At 49.0% G+C, this 26,879-nt stretch overlaps 1 protein-coding gene across 1 annotated transcript in view; it reads right to left on the bottom strand.

Moving 5' to 3' along the window:
• Positions 1–26,879, bottom strand: part of LOC123353425 (complement C3-like) — a 68,156-nt gene that overhangs the window by 28,919 nt on the left and 12,358 nt on the right. Inside the window, exons 8-23 of the mRNA XM_044994490.1 lie at positions 25,613–25,715; positions 25,401–25,521; positions 20,113–20,228; positions 16,817–16,963; positions 15,875–16,087; positions 12,645–12,839; positions 11,560–11,721; positions 10,265–10,394; positions 9,456–9,527; positions 8,403–8,600; positions 7,180–7,291; positions 2,964–3,049; positions 2,643–2,782; positions 1,693–1,905; positions 586–652; positions 30–116 (exon numbers count right to left, since the gene is read on the bottom strand). Of these exons, the coding sequence (XP_044850425.1) occupies positions 30–116; positions 586–652; positions 1,693–1,905; positions 2,643–2,782; positions 2,964–3,049; positions 7,180–7,291; positions 8,403–8,600; positions 9,456–9,527; positions 10,265–10,394; positions 11,560–11,721; positions 12,645–12,839; positions 15,875–16,087; positions 16,817–16,963; positions 20,113–20,228; positions 25,401–25,521; positions 25,613–25,715 (2,162 nt within the window). The remainder of the gene's footprint in view (positions 1–29; positions 117–585; positions 653–1,692; positions 1,906–2,642; positions 2,783–2,963; positions 3,050–7,179; positions 7,292–8,402; positions 8,601–9,455; positions 9,528–10,264; positions 10,395–11,559; positions 11,722–12,644; positions 12,840–15,874; positions 16,088–16,816; positions 16,964–20,112; positions 20,229–25,400; positions 25,522–25,612; positions 25,716–26,879) is intronic.

The raw sequence follows: 26,879 nt of genomic DNA, 5'->3' as shown, positions 1-26,879 counted from the left end.
TAAAACACTTTCAAATCAGAGGCCCTTGCCTTGGATGCTGACTTTGGTCTCCGATTCTGTGTCTGGAACCATGTCATCTATATCTGCCGCTTTCACCTTCACTTCCTGGACTCCCCCTGAAAAGGAAGGATGAGGAGAAGAGATAGTGAAATGCCATCTGTCCAGCCGGCTGAGCTTTGCTCATAGAGAGCCCTGCACAATCCACTGATGTGCTAGGGCAAAGGGAGGGAGGTGGCAGCTGAGATAGGAATCAGGAAGCTATGAATACGGGGCAGGCAGAGGCGGCTGCATTTCAGTGGCAGCTGAATTGCTCTGCATATTGCCGATTCTAGTCTTCTGTGATGAGCCTGATTTTGACCTCCATCTCAGCCAACACGAAACCAATCCCTTTGAAATCTCCCAAACATGATCGGATGCCAGGGTAGAATTTTTCAAGGAAGTTTGCTGCAGATTTGATTAAGGGTTTGGGTTAGATACAAGGGCTCCAAAAACAGAGATATCCTCACGTAGATATAGATTGTGGAATTCTTTGAGACCTTCAGGATGAGAGGCGCCACATAAAGGCAAAGCAGTGCAGCTACTCACCCAGTCCTTTCGCAGATGGATCCAGTACCACAGACATAATTGTTTTGGTCGTCTTCATCCCTTCCGGCTAGAAAGGAATGACAAGAGCATAGTAAGCACAGTAGCATTCAGAGACAATAAAGAGCAGTAGGAAAAGGTGAGCGACTTGCTGATCTTGTGATCGGAGTGAATCAGGAGTGGCTGCACTGGAAGTCAGCGGTCAAGTGAAATTGAGATCAGGCTCCATCCCAATGAGTTTGGAATCTGACCTCAGGCTAGATGGACCTTTGGTCTGACCCCGTATGGCCTACAGAGTCTGGCAGGGCGAGGAAGTGAGAAGCTCAATTCATTCCACCATTGCTCTGTGACCTCCCTGAAGGACTTTTCTACTCCCTGATCTTCAGTGGAGGATCTTCCTCTCACCCAGCATTGCAGTGATCTCCTGGGGTGGGCCAAAGGGACGCCCTTCACAACCCACCAATGCTGCTCATTTGCTCAGCTCTCTCTGCCGAGTGACATGAGGTTCTCCCTGGGTGCACTAAGTCTGCATTGATTCCAGCACTCACTGGTCCAAGGAGCAAGACGCTGGGCCTGAGGAACTGAACCTAGGAGTACGTCTTCACTACCCGCTGTATCGGCGGGTAGCAATCGATTTCTCGGGGATCGATATATCGCGTCTCATCTAGATGCGATATATCGATCCCCGAACGCGCTCCTGTCGACTCCGTAACTCCACCAACCCAAACGGCGGTAGCAGAGTCGACATGGAGAGCCACGGACATCGATCCCGCGCCGTGAGGACGGTAGGTGATTCGATATAAGATACTTCGACTTCAGCTACGTTATTCATGTAGCTGAAGTTGCGTATCTTATATCGATTTTCCCCCGTAGTGTAGACCTGCCCTAGGTCTCTTATATGACGGCTCAGAAGACTGAATGTAAGATAACCTGGCCAGCCCCAGCCCTGCTGTAGTTGCCACAGGGGAGGGGAGGAAGTGAGATGAGGATGGAGATGCAGGGTGTTAATTTAACAGGGTAAGGTACAGCACCAATTCCAGAACCCAGCCAATCTGGCCTCCAGCCTCTTGCGATCCACCAGATATCATGCCCCCGTCACCTGATACCTACCACAACCTTCAATTTCTTCTTCACACCTTCAGACACAAAAGTGCCCCACACCGCTGCCTTGACCTCAATGTCGTGAGATCCCAGCTGCAACGGCACAATCACTAATGGCACGGCCAGGGAGGACTTGGCTCTGATGTTAAGGATCTGCCGGTATTTAGCCTTGGAAGTGGATGCGCTGCAGAAAACTGGGTTGTGTATCAGCTCCAGCCGGACCTGAGAAGAGAACAGTTTCATGAGCAGGCAGTCTGCACACCATGACACTGTAGGGTATTGATCCAAAATGTACCCTCTGACTGGAGTTTGCCTTTAATCTTAATAAATAACAGACATGACTGTACTTACAAAGCATGTGACTGTATCCTGACCTCCTTCCTAAGAGGCCCTTCAGGACCACCTCCAGTTCTGTCTTGCCTCAGAGAGGCTGTCAAGCCTGTGGTGTTCCTGAGTGGAAGTAATGAGACCCATCTGGTCTGGCTACTGGTGTGAGTCAGCAGAAAGGCCCGAACCTGGTACCTCCTCACAGATTTGAGGCCCAGCCAGAGAAGAATGGCAGACAGAAGCGTATTCTTTTATCTCCCTCTATATCATTCAATCTTGCCAGAAGCTGGGAATAGGCAACAGGAGATGGATCACTTGATGATTGCCTGTTCTGTTCATTCCCTCTGAAGCACCTGGCACTGGTCGCTGTCAGAACACAGGATACTGGGATAGATGGACCATTGATCTGACCCAGTATGGCCATCTTAAGTTCTTAACTGGGTGGATTCCATAGCCCTGATCCTGCAAGGTTCTGAGCATCCAACAAGATCAATGGGAGACAAGAATGTCCAGCCCTAAAGGGATCAGGCCCTAGAAGAACAAGCCTTCCACCATTTTGTTTTGGTTTGGCTGTCTGTCAAAGCATTGACACCTCAGGTCCATTTCAGAGCCCCATGAGGAGGTGAGCTTACCTTAATTGTTTGGTCCCGATAGTTGTAGAGAATAGCCCGGATTTCCACCTGCTCATTCCTCACTACAGAGTAGGGCAGCCGGAAGTCAATGAAAAAATCTTTCATTACTGTTATCTCATAGGGGTCAGCCACACAGATCCCTGCAATGGGGAAAGACCCAGGGTCAGAGACAGGGGGGCTTATACTTTAGTCCTGAAACATGTCTGCTGTCTCCTCGATTGTTCCATCTCACTGTGACCTTTCCAAGGCCCATTGTGGCCTGGGGTCTTTCCCCCATTAGCTTTTCTGCCTGTTCTCTGGAGAGCTTGTGGTGTTCCTCACCTTTGGTCTCTGAAAGGCTCACAGCCAGGACTTCCCAGGTGGTGATGGAATCCTTCAGGAAAATAGGCAACGTCTTGGAAGAAATTCTACATGGAAAGAGAAAGACAGAGCCTGTTACAGAAGGAAGGAGCTAGGACTCATGGACATTCCCCAGCTAAGGGTTTAGATCAAAGGTGGGGAAACTACAGCCCGTTGACCACATCTGGCCCGCGGGACCCTCTTGCCTGGCTCCTGAGCTCTTGGCCTGGGAGGCTAGCCCCTGGCCCCTCCCCTGCTGTCCCCTCTCCCCTGCAGCCTCAGCTCACTGCTCCGCCGGCGCAATGTTCTGGGCAGCGAGGCTGAGAGCTCTTGCCGGGCAGTGCAGCTGCAGAGCCAGCCTGACCTGGTGCTCTGTGCTGCGCGGTGGTATGGCTGGCTCCAGCCAGACGGCGTGGCTGCCTGTCCTGATGCTCTGGGTGTCACGGCTGTAGCGCCACCAGCCACTAGTGCTCCAGGCTGCCCAGTAAGGGGGCATGGAGCAGAAGGGATTGGATAGAGGGCAGGGGAGTTCGGGGTGGTGGTCAGGGGGCAGGAGTGTGGATAGAGATTAGGGCGGTTAGAGGGTGGGGAACAGTGGGGGTTAAATGGGGGTAGAGGTTCCAGGGGACAGTCAGTAATGAGAGGAGGGGTTGGATGGGGCAGCAGGGGGCAATCAGGGGCTGGGGGTCCAGGGGAGGCCAGCGCACAGGGAGGGGTGGATAGGGCAGGGGACCTGGAGGGGCTATCAGGGGACAGAGAATGGGGGGATTGGATGGGGTAGGATTCCCAGAGAGGCCATCAGGGGGTGAGAAGGGAGGAGAGTCGGATGGGGGCTAGGACGTGGCCACACCTGGCTGTTTGGGGAGGCACAGCCCCCCAACCGGCCCTCCATACAATTTCGGAAACCCAATGTGGCCCTCGGGCCAAAACATTTGCCTGCCGCTGATCGAGATCCTTCTATCTTAGGACTGACATCCATGGTAAAGCCTTCTTCACCAAACCACTGAAATATAAAGCAGCAAAGAATCCTGTGGCACCTTATAGACTAACAGACGTTTTGCAGCATGAGCTTTCGTGGGTGAATACCCACTTCTTCGGATGCATGCAGTGGAAATTTCAGGGGCAGGTGTGTATATATAAGCAAACAAGAAGCTAGAGATAACGAGGTTAGATCAATCAGGGAGGATGAGGCCCTGTTCCAGCAGCTGAGGTGTGAAAACCAAGGGAGGAGAAACTGGTTCTGTAATTGGCAAGCCATTCACAGTCTTTGTTTAGTCCTGAGCTGATGGTGTTAAATTTGCAGATGAACTGGAGCTCAGCAGTTTCTCTTTGAAGTCTGGTCCTAAAGTTTTTTTGCTGTAGGATGGCCACCTTAAAATCTGCTATTGTGTGGCCAGGGAGGTTGAAGTGTTCTCCTACAGGTTTTTGTATATTGCCATTCCTAATGTCTGATTTGTGTCCATTTATCCTTTTCCTTAGAGACTGTCCAGTTTGGCCGATGTACATAGCAGAGGGGCATTGCTGGCATATGATGGCATATATTACATTGGTGGACGTGCAGGTGAATGAACTGGTGATGGTGTGGCTGATCTGGTTAGGTCCTGTGATGGTGTTGCTGGTGTAGATATGTGGGCAGAGTTGTCCAGGATTTCCGGGTTTGTGGATCTTGGGTACGCCCCATCATCTCTGGCATTGGAACTCTCACTGAAGGACTGTCTGGTTATGTGGACTCTCTACTCAGACCCTACGCCACCAGCACTCCCAGCTATCTCCGTGACACCACTGATTTCCTGAGGAAACTACAATGCATTGGTGACCTTCCAGAAAACACCATCCTAGCCACCATGGATGTAGAGGCTCTCTACACAAACATCCCACACACTGATGGAATACAAGCTGTCAGGAACAGTATCCCTGATGATGCCACAGCACAACTGGTTGCTGAGCTCTGTGCCTTTATCCTCACACACAACTATTTCAAATTTAATGACAATATATATCTCCAGATCAGTGGCACCGCTATGGGCACCCACATGGCCCCACAATATGCCAATATTTTTATGGCCGACCTGGAACAACGCTTCCTCAGCTCCCGTCCACTCACGCCCCTTCTCTACCTACGCTACATTGATGACATCTTCATCATCTGGACCCATGGGAAGGAGACTCTGGAAAAATTCCACCATGATTTCAACAGCTTCCACCCCTCCATCAACCTCAGCCTGGACCTATCTACACGGGAGGTCCACTTCCTAGACACCACGGTGCAAATAAGTGGTGGTCACATTAACACCACCCTATACCGAAAACCTACCGACCGCTGTGCCTACCTTCATGCCTCCAGCTTCCATCCCGGGCACACCACAAGATCCATTCTCTACAGCCAAGCACTGAGGTACAACCGTATCTGCTCTAACCCCGCAGACAGAGACCAACACCTAGAAAATCTCCACCAAGCATTCTCAAGACTACAGTACCCACACGAGGAAATAAGGAAACAGATCAACAGAGCCAGATGTGTAACCAGAAGCCTCCTACTGCAAGACAAACCCAAGAAAGAAACCAACAGGACTCCACTGGCCATCACATACAGTCCCCAGCTCAAACCCCTCCAACGCATCATCAGGGAGCTACAACCCATCCTGGACAATGATCCCACACTTTCACAGGCCTTGGGTGGCAGGCCAGTCCTCGCCCACAGACAACCTGCCAACCTGAAGCATATTCTCACCAGCAACTGCACACCGCACCATAGTAACTCTAGCTCAGGAACCAACCCATGCAACAAACCTCGATGCCAACTCTGCCCACATATCTACACCAGCAACACCATCACAGGACCTAACCAGATCAGCCACACCATCACCGGTTCATTCACCTGCACGTCCACCAATGTAATATATGCCATCATATGCCAGCAATGCCCCTCTGCTATGTACATCGGCCAAACTGGACAGTCTCTAAGGAAAAGGATAAATGGACACAAATCAGACATTAGGAATGGCAATATACAAAAACCTGTAGGAGAACACTTCAACCTCCCTGGCCACACAATAGCAGATTTTAAGGTGGCCATCCTACAGCAAAAAAACTTTAGGACCAGACTTCAAAGAGAAACTGCTGAGCTCCAGTTCATCTGCAAATTTAACACCATCAGCTCAGGACTAAACAAAGACTGTGAATGGCTTGCCAATTACAGAACCAGTTTCTCCTCCCTTGGTTTTCACACCTCAGCTGCTGGAACAGGGCCTCATCCTCCCTGATTGATCTAACCTCGTTATCTCTAGCTTGCTTCTTGCTTGCTTATATATACACACCTGCCCCTGAAATTTCCACTGCTTGCATCCGAAGAAGTGGGTATTCACCCACGAAAGCTCATGCTGCAAAACGTCTGTTAGTCTATAAGGTGCCACAGGATTCTTTGCTGCTTCTACAGAACCAGACTAACACGGCTACCCCTCTAATACTTGAAATATAAAGCCATCTCTGGGGAAGAACTCAGCAGTCCAAGTTCTGCACCAGCCACAGGACACAACCTCTTTTAAAAGTCTCAAGGGTTGGGATATTAATTCTAGTGACCCAGTCTAATTCCAAGCAGGGGAATTATATTCCATTTCAGAGGAGAGGGGCCTGACCCATCATTTCATTTACCATAAAAAAAAAAAAGCTTCAGCCATCCGATTAGAAAGCACCATCAATATCACATGTCTCAGCAACCCAATAACACACCGTGAACAACAAACACAAATGAGGAACGGTTCCCAACAGGATAAAAAGCAAACACTAAACAGCCAGACACCTACATCCATATTCTAGTACCTAAATCAGCAGCCTGTTTTTTCATTAGAGCTGAAGCCAGAGGATACCACTGGCTGCTCAGCATCTCTGGAAGTCGGGCCAGTTCTTTTAAGTACCTAAATATGGGCTCAAAACTGGAGGAACTGAATTAAATTCTTGGGTCTCTGTTATACAAAAGGTGGGACTAGATGATCTAATGGCCCCTTCTGGCATTAAAATCTAGGAGTGACTCTATGAATATGGATCAGCTGCTGAATGCTGAGCCTAATTTATGACAAAAACTCCACCCAGCTCTACTGAGGATCTTGCTGGTGGAGAGACACTAACTTCAGTGGGAGCTACACCATGCCACGTCTGAATGTGGCCTTTTGATGGGAGTGACACGGCCACATGCTCTTACCCCAGTTCATTTGGTCGCTCAGTCAGCTGCTCCACTTGCCACAGCCAGCTCTCTGGAAACTGGCTCCTTGAGGTGATATCTTTGTCGGACATGAAAACTTCATCTAAGAAATCTGGGAAGTTAAATCACAGACCGTCTGGCTCTGCAGTGACACTGATTGGGATGGGGCAAACCTGAAAGGATTCGGGGGTTGGCCTGCTCTAGAACTGATCTAAAAGCATCCCTGATTGGACCTACGTTGCCAAGTTTTGATGCTGCCAGCCCAGAAAAGCATGAATTAGAGTTTGGCTTCTTCTCTCCATGCCTGCCTTGCTGTTCCCCCATGAGCTAGCCTTTTCTGGGCTCCTATAACACTGATATAAGCCACTGGCTCAGTGCTACATGTGCGCCCTTTAGTGGATATTCTGCAAAGGTAAGAGACTACTACTATTCCTAGCTAGGGAGTTACCCTTTTAGCTCAAGTGGTAGAGGACTGTGCTTTAGAAACAAAGGTTAAACCTCAGCGGCGACCTGTGAAAAGGTTATTACCCTGACTCATCTGGGTCCCCATATCAACATGGTGCAACACTAACAGGATTGCAGCCACTGCATTCATGCCCATCTCCCCCATAGGAGATCTGTGAACATGGGCAGCGTTGATTCATGTGGTGTGGTCTTATTTCTCTAACAACTCCCCCTGTCTTGCTCCTCTGAGTGATATTGAAACCCTTGTACTTGCTTCTTGCAAGTTCCAGGTGGAGCTCTGTCACGGAGTGTGGGGGAGTCAGGGTCCTGCACCCCGGCTTCCTGCGACTCACCAGGACTCTCAGCGAGCCAGTAAAGCAGAAGGTTTATTTAGACGACAGGAACACAGTCCAGGACAGGGTCTTGCAGGCACAGACAACAGGATCCCCCCTGTTAGGTCCCTCTTGGGGTCCCAGGAGCCCCACAGCCCCATTGGAGAATCAGAGCCCTGTCTGTGCTTCCCTTCCTTCCCCAGCCAGCTCCAGACTCCCCAACCCCCTCCAGCCCCTCCTCTCTGCTCAGCCCCTTTCCCGGGCCAGGAGGTCACCTGATCCCTTTGTCTCCAACACCTTCAGCTCACACCTTTGCAGAGGAGGGTGCCAGGCCATCAGTTGCTAGGAGACAGAGTGTCAGGCATTTAGGTGCACTGGCCTTTTGCTTTGCTAGATACTTAAGAACTGCATAGAGGACACTGAGGCACCAACACAGCATTCACAGACCCCAGGAAGAACAGTACAGCTCCCGCTGCATCTTCTCCCGTATGGTCTTGATATAATTGCAGCAGTCAAGGAAGGTCTTCTTGCATTCATCTGTATCCAGGATGTACCCAACCCGCTTCTCGCAGCTGTGCCCCATGGGGTTCTCGTGCATCCCGTCTTCACAGCATTTCTTCAGCTTCCGGTCCTGGTAATCTGCCGCTGAAATGTACAAGCCAGAAGGTCATTCCTACCAAGCTTCTTCTAGTCCTCACTCTCTCGCTCTCGTTAATTTACTAGTAGACATGGCCAAAGAAGGAACATAGGAACTGGCACTCTGCTATAATCCAGTATCTTGTCTCTAACAGTGACTAGCACCAGCTGCTTCAGAGAAAGGTGCAAGAAACCCCATAGCAGAATTACCTGCCCACAGTGAGGTTCCTTCCTGACCCCAATTAGAGGTTGGCTCATGCCCTGAAGCATGGGGATGTATAGGTCTTCTTAAAAAATCCTATCGTATGGAATGGTAAACATCCTCCTTTTCCATGTAAATGGCTCATCCTTTTTTGAATCCTGCTAGGCTCTTGGCCTCAATACAATCCTGTGGTGGTGAGTACTATGGGTTAGTTATGCATTGTGTATGAAAATAGTTCCTTTTATAAATTCTTAATTAGAAACCATTCAGTTGGGTTGAGTGTCTCCTTGTGCTTCTATGGGTAATGTAACAATGTAGCTGTTGTTGTTATTTGAGTTGTGTAGCACTTTGGGTCCCCAGTCATGGCCTAGAACCCCACAGTGCTGGGGGCTGAACCAACACAGAACAGAGAGACGGTCCGTGCCCCAAAGAGCAAGTTACCATTCATTGTTTTCTATCCCTCTCTCGCATCCTCTCTATAAACTGACCGGTTCCAATCTCTCCCCATGTGGAATTCTATCCAGACTCCCCCATCTCCTGCTACAGGAAATGCAGCTGGCAGGAGGCTGTAGCAGGGTGAAACTGGTCACGCTAGGGAATCACATTTCTGCTTTGCATGCTTGCTTTGACCAAGGATAGCAACCCCCCTGATTAGTACCTACCTTTGTTTGCCTTATACTCAATGAGCTGAACGGAGCGACGCCGGCGTTTTGCTGGCTGGGGACACTCTGGATCTGCAGAAGGAAGTGAGAAATAGAAATTATAATCCCACCTACCAAGTGAGGCCTACACTCAACTTGCTGCCATTTCTCGGTCTGTATGTAACAGGGTAACTTTCGAACACCACATCTGGTCAGTTACCAAATTTCCGAGAATGGTTTAGGCCTCAATGAGTGGAACCCCATTGATTTAGGGGGAAATCAGGAAACCAGAAAAGCCATTTTGGCACATAACATATTGCTCCTTCCTGTCCCAGCTGGGAGCCACATAAGAGCTGTTGGGCAGATGCTCAGCCAGCCAGGGCAACCGGAAAGAGGAGAGTGAAGAAGGCTTCATTCTTTCCTCCCTCCTCGTGCGCTGCCCCAAAAAGCCTGTAGCCTGGGGCAGAGATAGAGTCAGAGAGAAGAATCAACCATCTGCCTGTCCCCTCCAGGCCAGGGGGAAGAAAGATATTTTGGAAGTGGGAGAAACCCAATGGACTAGAAGAGAAGGTCTTTGAATCCCCTCCTTGGAACCATCCTATTCTTAAAATTAATCCCTCTTTTAATAGGTGGAGGCCAGTGGGAATCAAGGACCTTATTCTCATCCCCCATTGTAACCCCAACATTTCCATTCCTAGGCCAGTCCAGTGGGATTTGCCCTGCTAGACCGATGTCCCTACTCTGGGCTTGTGGCGTAGGTCACTGTGCCTTGTTTTGCTGACTCTTTCCTCCCTTCCTCCATCGCTCATGGCGACCATTCAGAGTGATACCTGTTCTCTGGGGGGTGGAAATCCTACTGCTTGTCTCCAGGGCCAGTCCAGCATCCATAAATACCCCCAGATTGTTCTTTCCACTGCCAGCCGTACAGCCAATGTCACTCTTCTCCACCGAGTGCCAGATCTGTGTGATGCAAACATAATGGTTGAGAGATTATTGTTAACAATGACACTTCCCATTTATACGGTGCCATCCAGCATGATCCCAAAGCATTATACAGGCTGTGAGCCAGATTCTGGTCTCAGGTACAACCATGCAATCTGCAGTAACTCCACTGACTTCCTTTGACTTGTTCTGTGTTTGCTGTAGTGTAAATGAAAGCAAATTATGAGTCGTAAGTAAAGGATTTATTGCAACTCAGTCTCCACTGAAATGTGTCCACCTTTGGGATGGAGCACAACAGCCATTCTGCACCAGCAACACAACCAATTTTAGGAAGAGAAAGAAAAAATTATGCAGCCAGTTGAACCCAGACAGAGAAGGATATTAGGCAGAGAGAAATGAAATACCCAAGTTAGAATTCAGTCAAAGCACCAGGGCCCTAACCCGTGTTGAAAGGGTCGCAGGACATTAAATGACCAGAACCTGTGTTTGATATGTCAGCTGACAAATGGCATTTTCAGTAGCATTGCATCCCCTAAAACCTTGATAGGGCCCGGGGATCAGTGCTGACTCACAAGAAAGCGCACCCTCTGTTGAGTCACTAACACTTTTCCCTGCAGCACAGCGCCCCCTTATGTTGCACTGGGACATTGGTTCAGCACTGACTGGGAGGGGACAGCACTGCCTGCTGAGACCCCACTCCACTCAATACAGCACAGCATCCGCTATCGCCGCATTGGGTGCAGTGGGTGCAGCTCTGACTGGGGGAGGGAGAGCGCCCCCTACTGAGAACACCCCGACTCCCTGATGTACAGCACCACCATGGGCACTGGGGTGAGAACTGCCTCTGAAGGGGGAGCCCCCCTACTGCATCATTCACACAGTCCCCTACAACCCAGCTCCATCTGGGGCAACACTGTCCAAAGGGCAGGGTGTCCTTTAGTGTGTCCAGAACAGCACTCCTTGCAGTACCCTGGGTTTCACTGGGTGTCTCCCAGCCAAGTACTGACCTGGCCTGGCCCAGCTCAGTTAAAGTACAGTGGAGCTCACACCCCAAGCAGCAGCTCTGCAAACAAAAGGCTCACTTTGCTTTTCGCCATCCTGGGGCGTAGAGCAAGGATAAGGGCTGAGTTGCATTTCCCGCTATAAACATCACAAGTTACAACCAACATCTTTCATGCCCCACCTTAGATTGTGTAATTTTGTGCTTTTTGTTCAGAACGTAGACTCCTTTGTCCACAGCCACCAGGCCGACATAAGCTCTGTGGTCTCCTTCCAGCTTGAGTTTCATTGGCGTTCCCGGCTCATGGATTCTCCTGTCTTTGTTGGAGGCTCCTTTCACCACTAGCTGTATGAAAGAGTGAAGGGAGAGGTTTTGTTTTAAAGCAGAGGGAGCAGCTAAGAGCTTGTCCTTTGCAAAACATAGGAGAAAAGGAGGTAAGATCTCAGCTTCCTTGAGCATCCGAAAGCCTAGTTCTGATCTCAAGGGCAGCTGTGTAAATCTGGAGTAGCTCCACTGACTTCAGTGCTGTTACTCCATATTCATGAGGGTGTAAACTGAGAGCAGAATCGGACCCAATCTCCATGAGGTCCCTTTGTTCGAGCCATGATGGAAAGGTGACTTTGTCCCTCAGGCAGCCCTGAGAAATCTACAAAGTTTGAAGTGTAATGGATCTGCTCTGTGGGCCCAATTCTGATCTCACACTGGTATAAATCAGGAGCAATTAACTGGAGTTACAGCAGTGTAGCATTGTTGTTAAATCACAGTCAGGTCCCCTATAGGCATCTGGAGTTACATCTGCTGAATTCATGGGCCAAAAATAAATATCTTACTCCTGTTAGCCCCAAAGAGCCAGCCCAGCCTTCGGAGCTGGAGCTGGAATCAATTCTGATGGCCACATCATCAGCAAAATGGCTAATTATGGTGCAGATACAAAGCCAGATACTCAGCTGGTGCAAGTCAGTATAGCTCCATCCACTTCAATCCACAGAGTCTTTATTGCTGAGCTAGAAGAAACCACAACTTGACTCCCGGATCCTAGAGTGGGTTGACAGCATTGGTGTGTGGGGGCTGGGGAACATCTTTGTACGTGTAAAGCGATCAAATCTGATTCAGAATTTGCTGGGAGACAGTCAATGAGAAACCCCACGGTGCCATTTGTAGAGTCCCTTTTGAGAGTCAGTCGGCACTTTCAGTCTAGGAAAAACTCCCCTGTAATGACACCTTCATAGGTATTAACATGTAGAAGGCCAACCTGAATCTCAACCTACCGTTCCCATGCAAGTGTCCTGGATGTCCAGCCAGACCGAGTCTGCTACAATCTCTGAATTTCCTACTTGGTAGTAAGCCACGATGCGGAATGAAGGGATGAGATCTGGAGTGATGGGCAGGGACATGGTCACCAGATTTTGTCCCGCCTGCCTGGCCTGTCTCCCTACACGAATGATCTTCCCTTTGTTCAGGATCTAACAGGGAAACATGAGATGTGGATTGTTAAAGGCCACAAGAGTTAACACAATGGGTGATTCATATTCCATGAATCTTCCCATCCACCTGTTTTCTACTAGTAAGAGATGGTCACTTGCAACTTTTCAGGTGGGCATTTACATCTGAGCGGAGAGAGGAAAATAAGCTAAAATCCATGTGTTGCAGGAATAGGCTCTAGATGCAGTGGTGCTAATATTCACCAAATCTGATTCCCAGATCTGAGTATTGTTTATGTTTCGCCAACAGAGACCATCCCTCCTTTCCCCCATCCCACTCGCCAAATATACTTCATATCTGCGCTACATGGCAACTTTATTATTTGATTGTCCAGCTCTAAAAATAACACAGTGGACCTACTACTCTGCGCTGAAAATGTAGCACTGAAGTCTGGTGTTTAGAACAGGGAACTGAGAGCAGGGACTCCTGGGCTCCATCCCCAGTTCTAAGAGGAAATATGCTCTAGTGCAGGGGTGGGCAAACTTTTTGGACCAAGGGCCACATCTGGGTGGGGAAATTGTATGCAGGGTCAGGGCAGGGGGTTGGGGTGGAGTAGGGAGTGCGGGGTGTGGGATGGGGTGCGGTGTGCAGGAAGGGGCTCAGGGCAACAGGTTGGGGTGGAGGGGGGTGCGGTGTGCATGAGAGGGCTCAGGGAAGGGGGTTGGTGTGCAAGAGGTGTGCGGACTATGCAGGGCCACCAAGGGGGGGGGGGAAGTGGGGCAATTTGCCTCAGGCCCCGGGCCCTGCAGGGGCCCCCACGAGAATATAGTATTCTATAGTATTGCAACTTTTTTTTATGGAAGGGACCCCTGAAATTGCTTTGCCCCAGGCCCCTTGAATCCTCTGGGCGGCCCTTGGATTATGAGGGGGCTCAGTGCAGGGGTTGGGTTGCAGGAGGGGTGCGGGGTGTGGCAGGGGGCTCAGGGAAGGGGGTTGGGGTGCACAGGGTGCAGCAGGGAGCTTAGGGCAGGGGGTTGGGGTGCAGGAAGGCTGCAGACTGCAGGAGGGGGCTCAAGGCAGGGGGTTGAGGTGGAGGGGTGCAGGGTGCGGTAGGGGGCTCAGGGCAGAGGTTGGAGTGCAGGGGGGTGCAGGGTGCAGCAGGGAGCTCAGGGCAGGGGGTTGAGGTGCAGGAGGGGTGCAAGGTGTACAAGGGAGCTCAGGGCAGGGTGCTGGGGTACAGGAGGGGTGTGGGGTGTGGCAGGGGGTTCAAGGGAGGGAGTTGGAGTGCAGGAGGGTGTGGGGTGTGGCAGAGGGCTCAGCGGGTTGGAGTGCAGGACGGGTGTGCCGTGCAGGCAGGGGGCTTAGGGCAGGGAGTTGGGGGACAGGGTGCAGGCGGGGTTTTGGCTCCGCCCCCACGCCGCTTACCTAAAGCGGCTCCAGGGTGACAGAGGAGGGCACTGGGGCCAGGGCAGGCTCCCTGAATGCCTACCCTGGCCCCACGCTGCGCAGCTCCAGAAAGCATTGTGGCCCCTGGGCCCTGCCCTTGCTGTGCCTCCAGGTACCTCCCCCGAAGCTCCCATTGGCTATGGTTCCCTGTTCCTGGCCAATGGGAGCAGCGGGGGACGGTGCCTGGAGGCAAGGGCAATGCACAGAGCCCTCTGACCCCCAACCCAGGGGCTGCAGGGACATGGTGCCGGCCACTTCTGAGAGCGGCGTGGGGGCTCGCGGTGCCATGGGGGGCAATCCCGCAGGCCAGATCCAAAGCCCTGAGGGGCTGGATCCAAAGCCCTGAGGGGCCGGATCCGGCCCGTGGGGCATAGTTTGCCCACCCCTGCTCTAGTGAGTGCATGGGAGGAGTCAGGACTCCTGGTTCCAGCTGCAACTCGAAGAGGATGTATGGTTTAGTGGCGAATGCAGAGGCATGGTTGTTAGGACTCTTGGGTTCTATCTCCAGCTCCTGGAGGAAGTGGGCTCTATTGATTATCACAGGGCCTGGAATCAGTAACCAGAAGTGGACAAGGGTTTGTCCCCATGGCTGACTTTATTTCATTCACACTGCGACAGGGTGCTGGGCAAAGGGATGCAGCTTCAGCCCTCTGTCATGCCGGCTCCTTACTAGGGGAACAAATTAAAGCAGGCTACAAGAAGGATGTGGATAAATTGGAGAGAGTCCAGCGGAGGGCAACAAAAATGATTAGGGGGCTGGAGCACATGACTTATGAGGAGAGGCTGAGGGAACTGGGATTGTTTAGCCTGCAGAACAGAAGAATGAGGGGGGATTTGATAGCTGCTTTCAACTACCTGAAAGGGGGTTCCAAGGAGGATGGATCTAGACTGTTCTCAGTGGTAGAAGATGACAGAACAAGGAGTAATGGTCTGAAGTTGCAGAGGGGGAGGTTTAGGTTAGACATTAGGAAAAACTTTTTCACTAGTAGGGTGGTGAGGAACTAGAATGGGTTCCCTAGGGAGGTGGTGGAATCTCCTTCCTTAGATGTTTTTAAGGTCAGGCTTGACAAAGCCCTGGCTGGGATAATTTAGTTGGGTTTGGTCCTGCTTTGAGCAAGAGGTTGGACTAGATGACCTCCTGAGGTCCCTTCCAACCCTGAGATTCTATGAGGTAACCTGGCCCTAATTGGAGAGGCAGAGACAGCTGCTACCTAATTAGCCTGTGGCTGCATAAAAGCCTCAGGGGAAGGAAGCCAGAGGAAAGCAGGAGAAAAGAATAAATGCAGGGGATGAAAGCAGGGAGGTAGCTCTCCCTCCCTCCCTCCTGCCTGCAGACGGGGAGGATTACTTCTTCATGGTGAAACAGTGGTGGAAACAAGCCTGAAAATAAAGTGCACCAGTGCACTGTGTTTACTAAACCCAGGGTCTCAGAGTGACTTTGTGAACCTAGCAGAGGCAGAAGGGGGCCCTGCCACACTCTGCTACACACACAATCCATATACTGCCTGTTTCTGAAGAATTTTCTGCTACAGGTTCTCCTTACATGCAGTGGGAATATTAAAGGACATGTGGAAACTCAGATGATGCTTAAATTCCAGGAGATCCCAGTACCCAGGGACGCAGCACTTACTATGTAGGTGAAATACTGGATCTGGTTCAGAACAGCTGGACTGTTGCTCTTCAGGTGGAAATTCACAGATAAGTTGTCTCCAGGTTTGAGCTCAGAAGCCATCACCGCCAGATGGAGATAGTTCTGAGACCCTCCTTGGGACTGATAGGCTTCAGCCACCATGGACTTAGAGGCCTGGCGGTTTGCTGGGAGGTTGGGATGGGCAGTTTTTACCTGTAGGGGAGGTGGAGATAAAATCCTAGTTGAATCTGGGAGTGAGCTTAGGGTCTCTAGCCCCTCACACTGGGTCACACCATGAGCAATAGCAAAGGAAGCTTCACTGAGTTGCCATTTTTGGTGGATTCTGCTACTAACAGCCATTCTAAGCATGATACCTCAGAGAAACGCCAAATGCCACTTTTAATTGGCCTGTCGCTTCGGCACAGTCCTGCTGGGACTCCAGATTTCTGGACTGTCAGAGAACATGTCCCTGAACAGAGGAGACTGCCTTGCCCCTTGCAGGAGAGAGGAATATAGAGGGACTCTCTCCTCAAGCGTCTGGACACAGATAGATCCAGTGTTCTCTCGGGCTTCGTAGCTTGAGCCTGGTGTCACCTCACAGGGTCTTCACACTAAGCAGCCATGCGCTGTCTGCAGGCCTCCTTTGCTGCATGGTGGGTACCTTCATTGTGGCAAGGGGAATAATCTGGACCTGCTTATGCTCATGTCAATGTTTACTGGGATCTCTTCTGGCCCCATGATGGAGCACTGGTTACATGGTGATTGGAGCATCTCCAAAACTCAGTGGCATACAGGAAACTGACCCCAGGCGCAGATGGAATGCACAGAGTTCAGTTACCCCCCTGCTCAGTGCATGAGAGGGGAGTGAATGCCACCAACAGGGCATTGTCCTCAGGGTGCATATAGTACTTAGCCCAGACTCAGCGTTAGAAGGTTACTCACCATGATGGGAACCTGCGGCCTATCCCCTGGCATGTTTATAATCAGCTTGGCAGTTCCATCTCCCTGGGTAGACCCAGCCGACTGGAATCCTTCGGCCTGTACTGGGACATGGGGGGCTGGAGAGCCATCGGGGTTTGTGACGTAGACCTGAGGGGCACGATCAAAAAGGGATGCGTCAAACAAATGGTGCAGCGCTCCCTGCATGTGTAGCATTTCAGGTCCATAGGTTCAAAGGTATTTAGGTGCCTAACTTCTATGGATTTCAATGGGAATTAGGCACCTAAATAACTTTGAATGGGGCCTTAATGATCTTCTGTATCACACCACAAAATGCATACACATTTTAAAAAGTACAAGCATACAAAACTATAAAAACCACAACTTCAACTCTTCTCCTAATTTCAGTTTACACTTTTATACACCCAACAAAACAATATACAAAAATTAAGACTAAATTGATTCATGTAGGCCAGAGAGGAAATTAATTTCACGCTAGTCTTTTCTTGTTTTGGCCCCAGGCAAATAAGGCAACTGCCCATCTAACCAAAACAGTTAATTGGAGTAGTCAAGCCAGTTAGTCAAGACTTCCAAATATTTCTTGAATCTATGGATGCTCCTTAAATAATGGAGCCAGAGAGACACATTTGTTGCGCTAACATCCGTCGTGTCCAGTTGGTTACAAATATCTTCAACTCTGATCTTAATTAAAGTTTTAACACGCTGACTTAGGGGATGTCTAGGCTGCAGTTGTATGCACGCCATGGCTGCTGGCTGTGGCGCTCTGTGCCCCTCTAGTGGCACTTAAATCACTTAGTGAGTAATGAGTCTACTACAGCCTTAGCTAAGTGCCTTGTGGCTTTTAGCTCATGCAGTAACAGGTCATGTAATTAGCTCCAGAGATCCCATGTTCGATCCCGGCTGCCGACAGACCCTGGTCGTTTTCATTACCCAATCACAGGGTGGACGCAGCTCAAGCTGACGTACCCATGTAGCTTTAATCTCACTACCCCGGGTCCTGGAATGGTGAAGCCAAGGCAGCATGAGCATCAGCACAGGCTAGCCCCATGAGTAATTATCCAGGGGCCAGGGTGGGCTTGTATAGCTAGTGCTGCCACAGTTTCACTGTTCCTGGACCCAAGCTAGGTGAAGGAAGCTAGTTCAGGGATGTCAGCTAGAGCTCCAGGCGCACCCCATGACTGCAGTCTAGACGTATCCTTTGAGTGCTGACAAGACCTGGGTCTGAAAACTCTCAAGACTGCAGAGATCAATGGCCTTGCAAAAGCCAAGGGCATTTTAAAGGTTTAAACCTATTACGCTGTTGCTCCAAACAGAACCTTGGTAACCGACGTAAATTCAATCCTACTCTGAAACCAACCCTTACATATTGGGCTTTGGCTGATGTAGAACATTCATCAACCTCTGTCCTACATAAATCAGCTGGGGTTTAGTTAAGAAGATCAAGTATTCTCCCCAAGAATGTATTTTGCACTACCTCTAATGACCATAGGCACCGACTCTGTGGGTGCTCCGGTACTGGGGCACCCACTAGGGAAAAAAAGTGGGTGCTCAGCACCCACTGGAAGGCCCCACTGATCAGCTCCTCCCCCTCCCTCCCAGCGCTGAGAATCAGTTCAGCAGTGGGGAAGAGGTGCTAGGGGGTGAGGGGGAGGAGAAGGCAGGGCAGAGCGGGGGCAGGAAGAGGTGGGGTGGGGCCTTGGGGGAAGAAGTGGAGTGGGGGAGGGGCCCGGGGCACAGCAGGAATCGAGCACCCCCACCCCTCGGGAAATCAGAAAGTCAGCACCTCTGACCTAAGATCTTTCCAGCCCCAAATTTCCGCCCAGTATAAAATTTGAGCACCCACGTTAGTCCTAAGCATTCAGAGAGCCGGTGCAATTAAATTACCTCCATGCACACAAGAAAAACAGACAGCTACTTGCATGGATCTTACGGTTCAGCTCTTTGACTCTTTTTTATGTTTATCCCATTCATCACTGTACGTAAAGCAAATATGCAGATAAGAAATGGACTTAACCTGCTCATTACTGTGGTCACCAATTACTTGTTTATGCACCTTTGGTCTGCAGCCAAAGATAATTGCTTCAGTTCTCTGCTAATTTATAGTCTTACGCGCCTGCTGACAGAAAACTACTAAATTCCCTTCACAAACTCTTCAGCCCCAGAGGAGTGTGGGACCCCAAGCCATGTTCTCTGCAGACAAGAGGACTGAGACTGATTGGTTCAGAATTTTAGGAGCATAATATTTCTCCCCCTATAATGCAGCCCAACTCGCTGGGAGAAGAATCATTCTGTCAGTGCCACTTTTGAAATTCCGCCACATCCTCCTATCCGCAATGATCCCTCTGCCCCCTATTTCTGCAAATTCCCCCCCCCCCACCCTTTGCAACTCCTGACCTGTGCCCAATTCCCCTCTACAGTCAGGAAAGTCTGAAGCACCAGCAACTAACACACAGTCCAGGGAATATTATCCCCCAGTACACGAGTGACCCCAGGGCACATTTGGGGCCAAGCCTGTAGCTAGGTGCCATTCCACACCTTGTATTTGCTGTCAGCTTTTGGGCCAGACTCTGCTCTTGTTAGTCGGATGTAAACCTAGAGTGATTCCATTGCATTTAGTGGAGTCACTGGAATTAGGTTGGTGTAACTGAGATCGGAAAGTGGCCCTTTGTTTCTGTTCTTATACCACCCTCATTACCTTAGTACCCATAGTTCTCTCCTCTCTCATACGCATGCGCAGCACATTTCATTAGGGTGTGCACCCAGGGAGCCCCACCCTACCCTAGCCCCCCCGCCCCCCCGCTCTGCCCCTATCCATTCCTCTTACTACCTACCCCCTGGCTGCCCCCCTCATAACCTCCAATCCCCCCTGCTCCTTGTCCCCTGACTACCCCGTCCTGGGACCCCTGCCCCTAACTGCCCCCCAGGATCCCACCCCCTATCTAAGCCTCCATGCTCCTTGTCCCCTGACTGCTCCCCTAGGACCCAAACAGTGCCCCATGGGAGCGCGCAGCCCCAGCCCCCAGAGCGCTGTGCATGCAGTGGCATGGCTCCAGGGGATGGGGAAAGGCGGGGGAGGGGCCGGCGACTTGCTGTGCTTGGCCGGGCGCTCCATCCCAGGAGCTCGGACCCCGTGGCTTGCCACGACAGGAGAGTGGGACTATTTTCCCATCCCTGCATTAGGGTTGCCTGGGCTCACCCGGCACATCCCGTGCACATGCCTATGTGCTCTTTATACACCTTGAGTAACAATGGGCATGATCCAGAAGAAGAGATATTACCATGAGTTCAAATGGCATCCCCGGCTTGAAGTACTTGGGTGTTTTTGTGAAGTGGATCTGATAGGGAGATGTCACAATGTTAATTCCGGTTTTCTCTGCTTCAACCATGTCGCTGCCTGCAGAGAAAAGCCATAGGTCAATTAAAACTGAGCTAGGGAATACAGATTTTGTCTTTAAGAGTAAAACACAAAGAATAGGCCATGGTCAAATGTTGATTCAGTGCTGCTGATTCTTGTGATTTTATCATGAGTCTCCTGTTTTAATTCCTTGTCTTCAAGCCCCAGCTGCTAGAATCACCATATGACATGAGAATCTCAGCTGTCATTTAAAAGAAGAAATAAGTTTCTAACCCTCCTGGTTGCAGAGAAAAGCTTCAAAACATGTTTCCAGTGCGATCTAATGCCTCAAAAGCCAGGAGGGAATGAAGAAGCACCCAAAGTTTATTATTGAAAAAAAAATCATGATTTTTTCATATGATCTCTTGATTTTGGGAGTGGGGGGACTGACTTGTGATTTTTGCACATTATGGGTAGGCATTACTGCAGGACATTGAGCCTGATTCTGTTCTCGCACCAGTATAAATCAAGAATAACTCCCCTATAGTCAGTGGCACTGTAGCAGTGAAAACAGAATCAGCTCCTTTCATGCTAAAACGACTTATTTTAGCTTTTAAAGAAGCAACAAGAAAGAACAAAAACAAAGTCTCTGGGAGAGAGAGAGAGCACAGAGTGTGTGTATCTATATAATAAGATTCCAGGACTGTCACTCTGTCCATGTACCACTCTGAAGCCTAGAACGTCTGTTGCATCTGTGTGAAGTGATGGAAGCAGCTCTATATGCAAGAGAAGGGGTCTTTTTAGTTACAATATCACCAGGTTCAATCGTCACCGGGGTTTGAAGTCTGTTACAGGTCAATTTTTAAGTCCTCAGCCATTCTGACTTTACCAGCCTGGTGTACAGGTCCAGTAAGGCATGTGCCATGCCAAGAGTCCTAGACCATTGTGATATCACACAACTCAACCAACCAATCACCACCTTTACTCTACTACTAATTTGCATGCAGTAACGTCATTGGTTGTTTGGATTACTTGGTCCAATTGCCAGACCCATGCAACGGACAGGCTTTCAGCAACTAGTTTCAACTGTAACAAGCTACAGCTGCTTGGAACAGCATGGCTGCTCCCACTGCAGGGAAAGTTTAGAAATCATAGCTATATAGAGCTGGAAGGGACCTCAAGAAATTATCTAGTCCATCCTCCACACTGAGGCAGGAGTAAGTATGCCCAGACTATCCCTAAGAGCTGACCCAGAGCTCTTAGAAATGGTAAGCTGCAATGCACAGAAAACAAAGGTGCAACAGTTTCAAGCTACTTTCTCTGGTGGAAATCTGGAATTACTCCAGGTGTGACACTACACCCCATATTCTTCAGAGAAATATTGTTATTATATGATTATAGCATAATTAAGATGTGTTTTATGCAAGATGGGTCTTGTGAGATATCATTGGAAAAGTTATAATTTACTGAATATGAAAATCTCATTTGTATGCATGTATCATTTTTGTATCTTGAGTTAGGAATATTGACTATATATCTGTACAACAAAAGTGTTTGCACCTGGAGAACGCCCACCAGACAAAATGTCATCAGTCTGGCTGGCTGGCTGGATACAAGTCAATAAACTATTAGGAAGAACACTAGATCTTTGAAGAGGGTAATCTCCCACCTTCCTCAAATGATGCAAATGGACTTTGAGTTATGGCTGTAAGGTCATGTGATAAAGTCACCTGATACTAGACTCCATAATAAAATTAGTACTTTTCCACTGGCCAGGGGTGGGAATCACACTGGCAGACAAAGGATTCCAGCCATATATAAAACCTATTTAAGTCAGGGAAGTGATTGGAACTAGTTTCTTTAGTATCTGAGCTTATATTGCATTTTTGGTTTGTTTGCTGGGTAATCTGCTTTGATCTGTTTGCTATTCCTTATAATCGACCACCTGACCAGGACAGTAATAATGATGATGAAATGCTAAGGGAAATTAGAGAGGCTATCAAAATTAAGAACCCAATAATAGTGGGGGATTTCAATTATCCCCATATTGACTGGGAACATTTCACTTCAGGACGAAATGCAGAGATAAAATTTCTCGATACTTTAAACGACTGCTTCATGGAGCAGCTGGTACGGGAACCCACAAGGGGAGAGGCGACTCTAGATTTAATCCTGAGTGGAGCGCAGGAGCTGGTCCAAGAGGTAACTGTAGCAGGACCGCTTGGAAATAGTGACCATAATACAATAGCATTCAACATCCCTGTGGTGGGAAGAACATCTCAACTGCCCAACACTGTGGCCTTTAATTTCAAAAGGGGGAACTATACAAAAATGAGAGGGTTAGTTAGACAAAAGTTAAAAGGTACAGTGACTAAAGTGAAATCCCTGCAAGTTGCATGGGCCCTTTTTAAAGACACCATAATAGAGGCCCAACTTCAATGTATACCCCAAATTAAGAAAAACAGTAAAAGAACTAAAAAAGAGCCACCGTGGCTTAACAACCATGTAAAAGAAGCAGTGAGAGATAAAAAGACTTCCTTTAAAAAGTGGAAGTCAAATCCTAGTGAGGCAAATAGAAAGGAGCACAAACGCTGCCAACTTAAGTGCAAGAGTGTAATAAGAAAAGCCAAAGAGGAGTTTGAAGAACGGCTAGCCAAAAACTCCAAAGGTAATAACAAAATGTTTTTTAAGTACATCAGAAGCAGGAAGCCTGCTAAACAACCAGTGGGGCCCCTTGACGATCAAAATTCAAAAGGAGCGCTTAAAGATGATAAAGTCATTGCGGAAAAACTAAATGGATTCTTTGCTTCAGTCTTCACGGCTGAGGATGTTAGGGAGATTCCCAAACCTGAGCTGGCTTTTGTAGGTGACAAATCTGAGGAACTGTCACAGATTGAAGTGTCACTAGAGGAGGTTTTGGAATTAATTGATAAACTCAACATTAACAAGTCACCGGGACCAGATGGCATTCACCCAAGAGTTCTGAAAGAACTCAAATGTGAAGTTGCTGAACTATTAACTAAGGTTTGTAACCTGTCCTTTAAATCGGCTTCGGTACCCAATGACTGGAAGTTAGCTAATGTAACGCCAATATTTAAAAAGGGCTCTAGGGGTGATCCCGCCAATTACAGACCGGTAAGTCTAACGTCGGTACCGGGCAAATTAGTTGAAACAATAGTAAAGAATAAAATTGTCAGACACATAGAAAAACATAAACTCTTGAGCGATAGTCAACATGGTTTCTGTAAAGGGAAATCGTGTCTTACTAATCTATTAGAGTTCTTTGAAGGGGTCAACAAACATGTGGACAAGGGGGATCCGGTGGACATAGTGTACTTAGATTTCCAGAAAGCCTTTGACAAGGTCCCTCACCAAAGGCTCTTACGTAAATTAAGCTGTCATGGGATAAAAGGAAAGGTCCTTTCATGGATTGAGAACTGGTTAAAGGACAGGGAACAAAGGGTAGGAATTAATGGTAAATTCTCAGAATGGAGAGGGGTAACTAGTGGTGTTCCCCAAGGGTCAGTCCTAGGACCAATCCTATTCAATTTATTCATAAATGATCTGGAGAAAGGGGTAAACAGTGAGGTGGCAAAGTTTGCAGATGATACTAAACTGCTCAAGATAGTTAAGACAAAAGCAGATTGTGAAGAACTTCAAAAAGATCTCACAAAACTAAGTGATTGGGCAACAAAATGGCAAATGAAATTTAATGTGGATAAATGTAAAGTAATGCACATTGGAAAAAATAACCCCAACTATACATACAACATGATGGGGGCTAATTTAGCTACAACGAGTCAGGAAAAAGATCTTGGAGTTATAGTGGATAGTTCTCTGAAGATGTCCACGCAGTGTGCAGGGGCGGTCAAAAAAGCAAACAGGATGTTAGGAATCATTAAAAAGGGGATAGAAAATAAGACCGAGAATATATTATTGCCCTTATATAAATCCATGGTACGCCCACATCTCGAATACTGTGTACAGATGTGGTCTCCTCACCTCAAAAAAGATATTCTAGCACTAGAAAAGGTTCAGAAAAGAGCAACTAAAATGATTAGGGGTTTAGAGAGGGTCCCATATGAGGAAAGATTAAAGAGGCTAGGACTCTTCAGTTTGGAAAAGAGAAGACTAAGGGGGGACATGACAGAGGTATATAAAATCATGAGTGATGTTGAGAAAGTGGATAAGGAAAAGTTATTTACTTATTCCCATAATACAAGAACTAGGGGTCACCAAATGAAATTAATAGGCAGCAGGTTTAAAACAAATAAAAGGAAGTTCTTCTTCACGCAGCGCACAGTCAACTTGTGGAACTCCTTACCTGAGGAGGTTGTGAAGGCTAGGACTATAACAATGTTTAAAAGGGGACTGGATAAATTCATGGTGGCTAAGTCCATAAATGGCTATTAGCCAGGATGGGTAAGAATGGTGTCCCTAGCCTCTGTTCGTCAGAGGATGGAGATGGATGGCAGGAGAGAGATCACTTGATCATTGCCTGTTAGGTTCACTCCCTCAGGGGCACCTGGCATTGGCCACTGTCGGTAGACAGATACTGGGCTAGATGGACCTCTGGTCTGACCCGGTACGGCCTTTCTTATGTTCTTATGTTCTTATGTTCTTACTTAATAGCTATCTTTTGTAGTTAATAAAGTTGTTTTTGTTTTCTCTAAAACCAGTGGAATGCATAACTGGGGAGCAAAAAGCTGTGCATATCATCCTCCACATTGAGGGAGGGGGTGAATTTCATGAGCGTACACTGGACAGTTCTCCGTGCAGTGCAAGACGGTACAATTTTGGGTTTACACTCCAGAAGGGGTGTGCACTTGAGTGCTGGGAAATTCCTTAGCTGAAGCCTTCCCATGCAGTGCTGATTTCAGTGTCTGCGTCTTTCTGCAGCTGGGCATGTCCCTACCTGAGGCTGTGCTGGAGGACACTTGAGAGGGCCTGGCTGAGCAGAACAGTGTATGGGAGCCCAGGATGGTGGAAAAGGTGGGCTTAGCAGTACTCCAATAGATCAGGTGGCACCCCAGAGGTGGGGAGCAACCCATCACACCAGGTTTACCCCAGAGCGAAAGAGGTAAGAATCTAGCCTGGAGCCTTTAAGATCTGCAGAGCCCTACGCAGATAGGGCCTTATGCATCTAAATCAACACCTTGAACTGCACTTGGCACTGGTTTGGAACACCCCGTGAATAAAGCACTTGGCTGTGCACATATTGCTGATGCTCACCAGAATCTGTCAAAACGGTGACAGAGACATAGAGCGAGTGGCCAACCAGTTCGTTCAGGTTGGCAAACCGAGCCTGAAGCATCGCTCTGGTCAGCGATGCTTCTCCATCTCCGTCATCTATCTAGAAAGGGAGAGAGAGTTTCATGACCTCACCCACACAGTTTCCCAGGAGGTGTGAATCCCTCCCCCCCACATCCAAGAACAAGAATTACCGAGATTCTCTTGAGAGACTGTGGGATACTCCTCTTCTCATCATCCACCTTCACCCCAAAGAGGACTAAGGCATTGCCATCTAGTTTTTTCCCATATAGGTACCTGGGGGAGATAAGGATGGGTAAGTGATCAGGAACAGTCAGCATGGATTCACCAAGGGCAAGTCATGCCTGACTAACCTAATTGCCTTCTATGACAAGATAACTGGGTCTGTGGATGAGGGGAAAGCAGTGGATGTGTTATTCCTTGACTTTAGCAAAGCTTTTGATACGATCTCCCACAGTATTGCTGGCAAGTTAAAGAAGTATGGGCTGGATGAATGGACAATAAGGTGGGTAGAAAGCTGGCTAGATCGTCGGGCTGAATGGGTAGTGATCAATGGCTCCATGTCTAGTTGGCAGCCGGTTCCAAGTGGAGTGCCCCAAGGGTCGGTCCTGGAGCCGATTTTGTTCAATGTCTTCATTAATGATCTGGAGGATGGTGTAGACTGCACCCTCAGCAAGTGGTAGATATGCTGGAGGGTAGGGATAGGATACAGAGGGACCTAGACAAATTAGAGGATTGGGCTAAAAGAAATCTGATGAGGTTCAGCAAGGACAAGTGCAGAGTCCTGCACTTAGGACGGATGAATCCCATGCACTGCTACAAACTAGGGACCGAATGGCTAGGCAGCAATTTTGCAGAAAAGGACCTAGGGGTTACAGTGGATGAGAAACTGGATATGAGTCAACAGTGTGCCCTTGTTGCTGTCACAGAGTCCCCAGGCGATGCTCTGGAACTGCTCCCCACAAAGCCAGTCAGGACTTTGGGGAGCCTCCTCTCCCTTGGAGCAGACTGTCTTCAGGGCAAGAAGCTCACACGGCTTCACCTCCTGGTCTGACCTTGGAGCATTCAGCATATGCCCCTCTGTGCACTTCCCACAGTGAGTCCGCCCAGGCGGGGTCCTGGGGAAGCCAGAGGGTCCTGCAGTCAGACATGACTCTCAGCCAGCCAGTGAAACAGAAGTTTATTAGAGGACAGGAACACAGTCTAAAACAGAGCTTGGAGGTACAGAGAATGGAATCCCTCAGCCGGGTCCGTTCTGGGGCCCAGCAACCCAGACACCCACGTCGGCATTCACTCCCCGTCCCCAGCCAGCTCCCAACTGAAACCCCCTCCAACCCCTCCTTTCTGGCCTTTGTTTCTTTCCTGGGCCAGGAGGTCACCTGATCTCTTAGTTCACCTTTAGCTATCCCCTTTCAAGGGGGGAAGGGCCCTGGCCATTTG

This window comes from Mauremys mutica, chromosome 20 (assembly GCF_020497125.1).
Source record: "Mauremys mutica isolate MM-2020 ecotype Southern chromosome 20, ASM2049712v1, whole genome shotgun sequence".
Classification (NCBI taxonomy): Eukaryota; Metazoa; Chordata; order Testudines; family Geoemydidae; genus Mauremys; species Mauremys mutica.
This window is presented reverse-complemented; position numbering and strand designations above follow the sequence as displayed.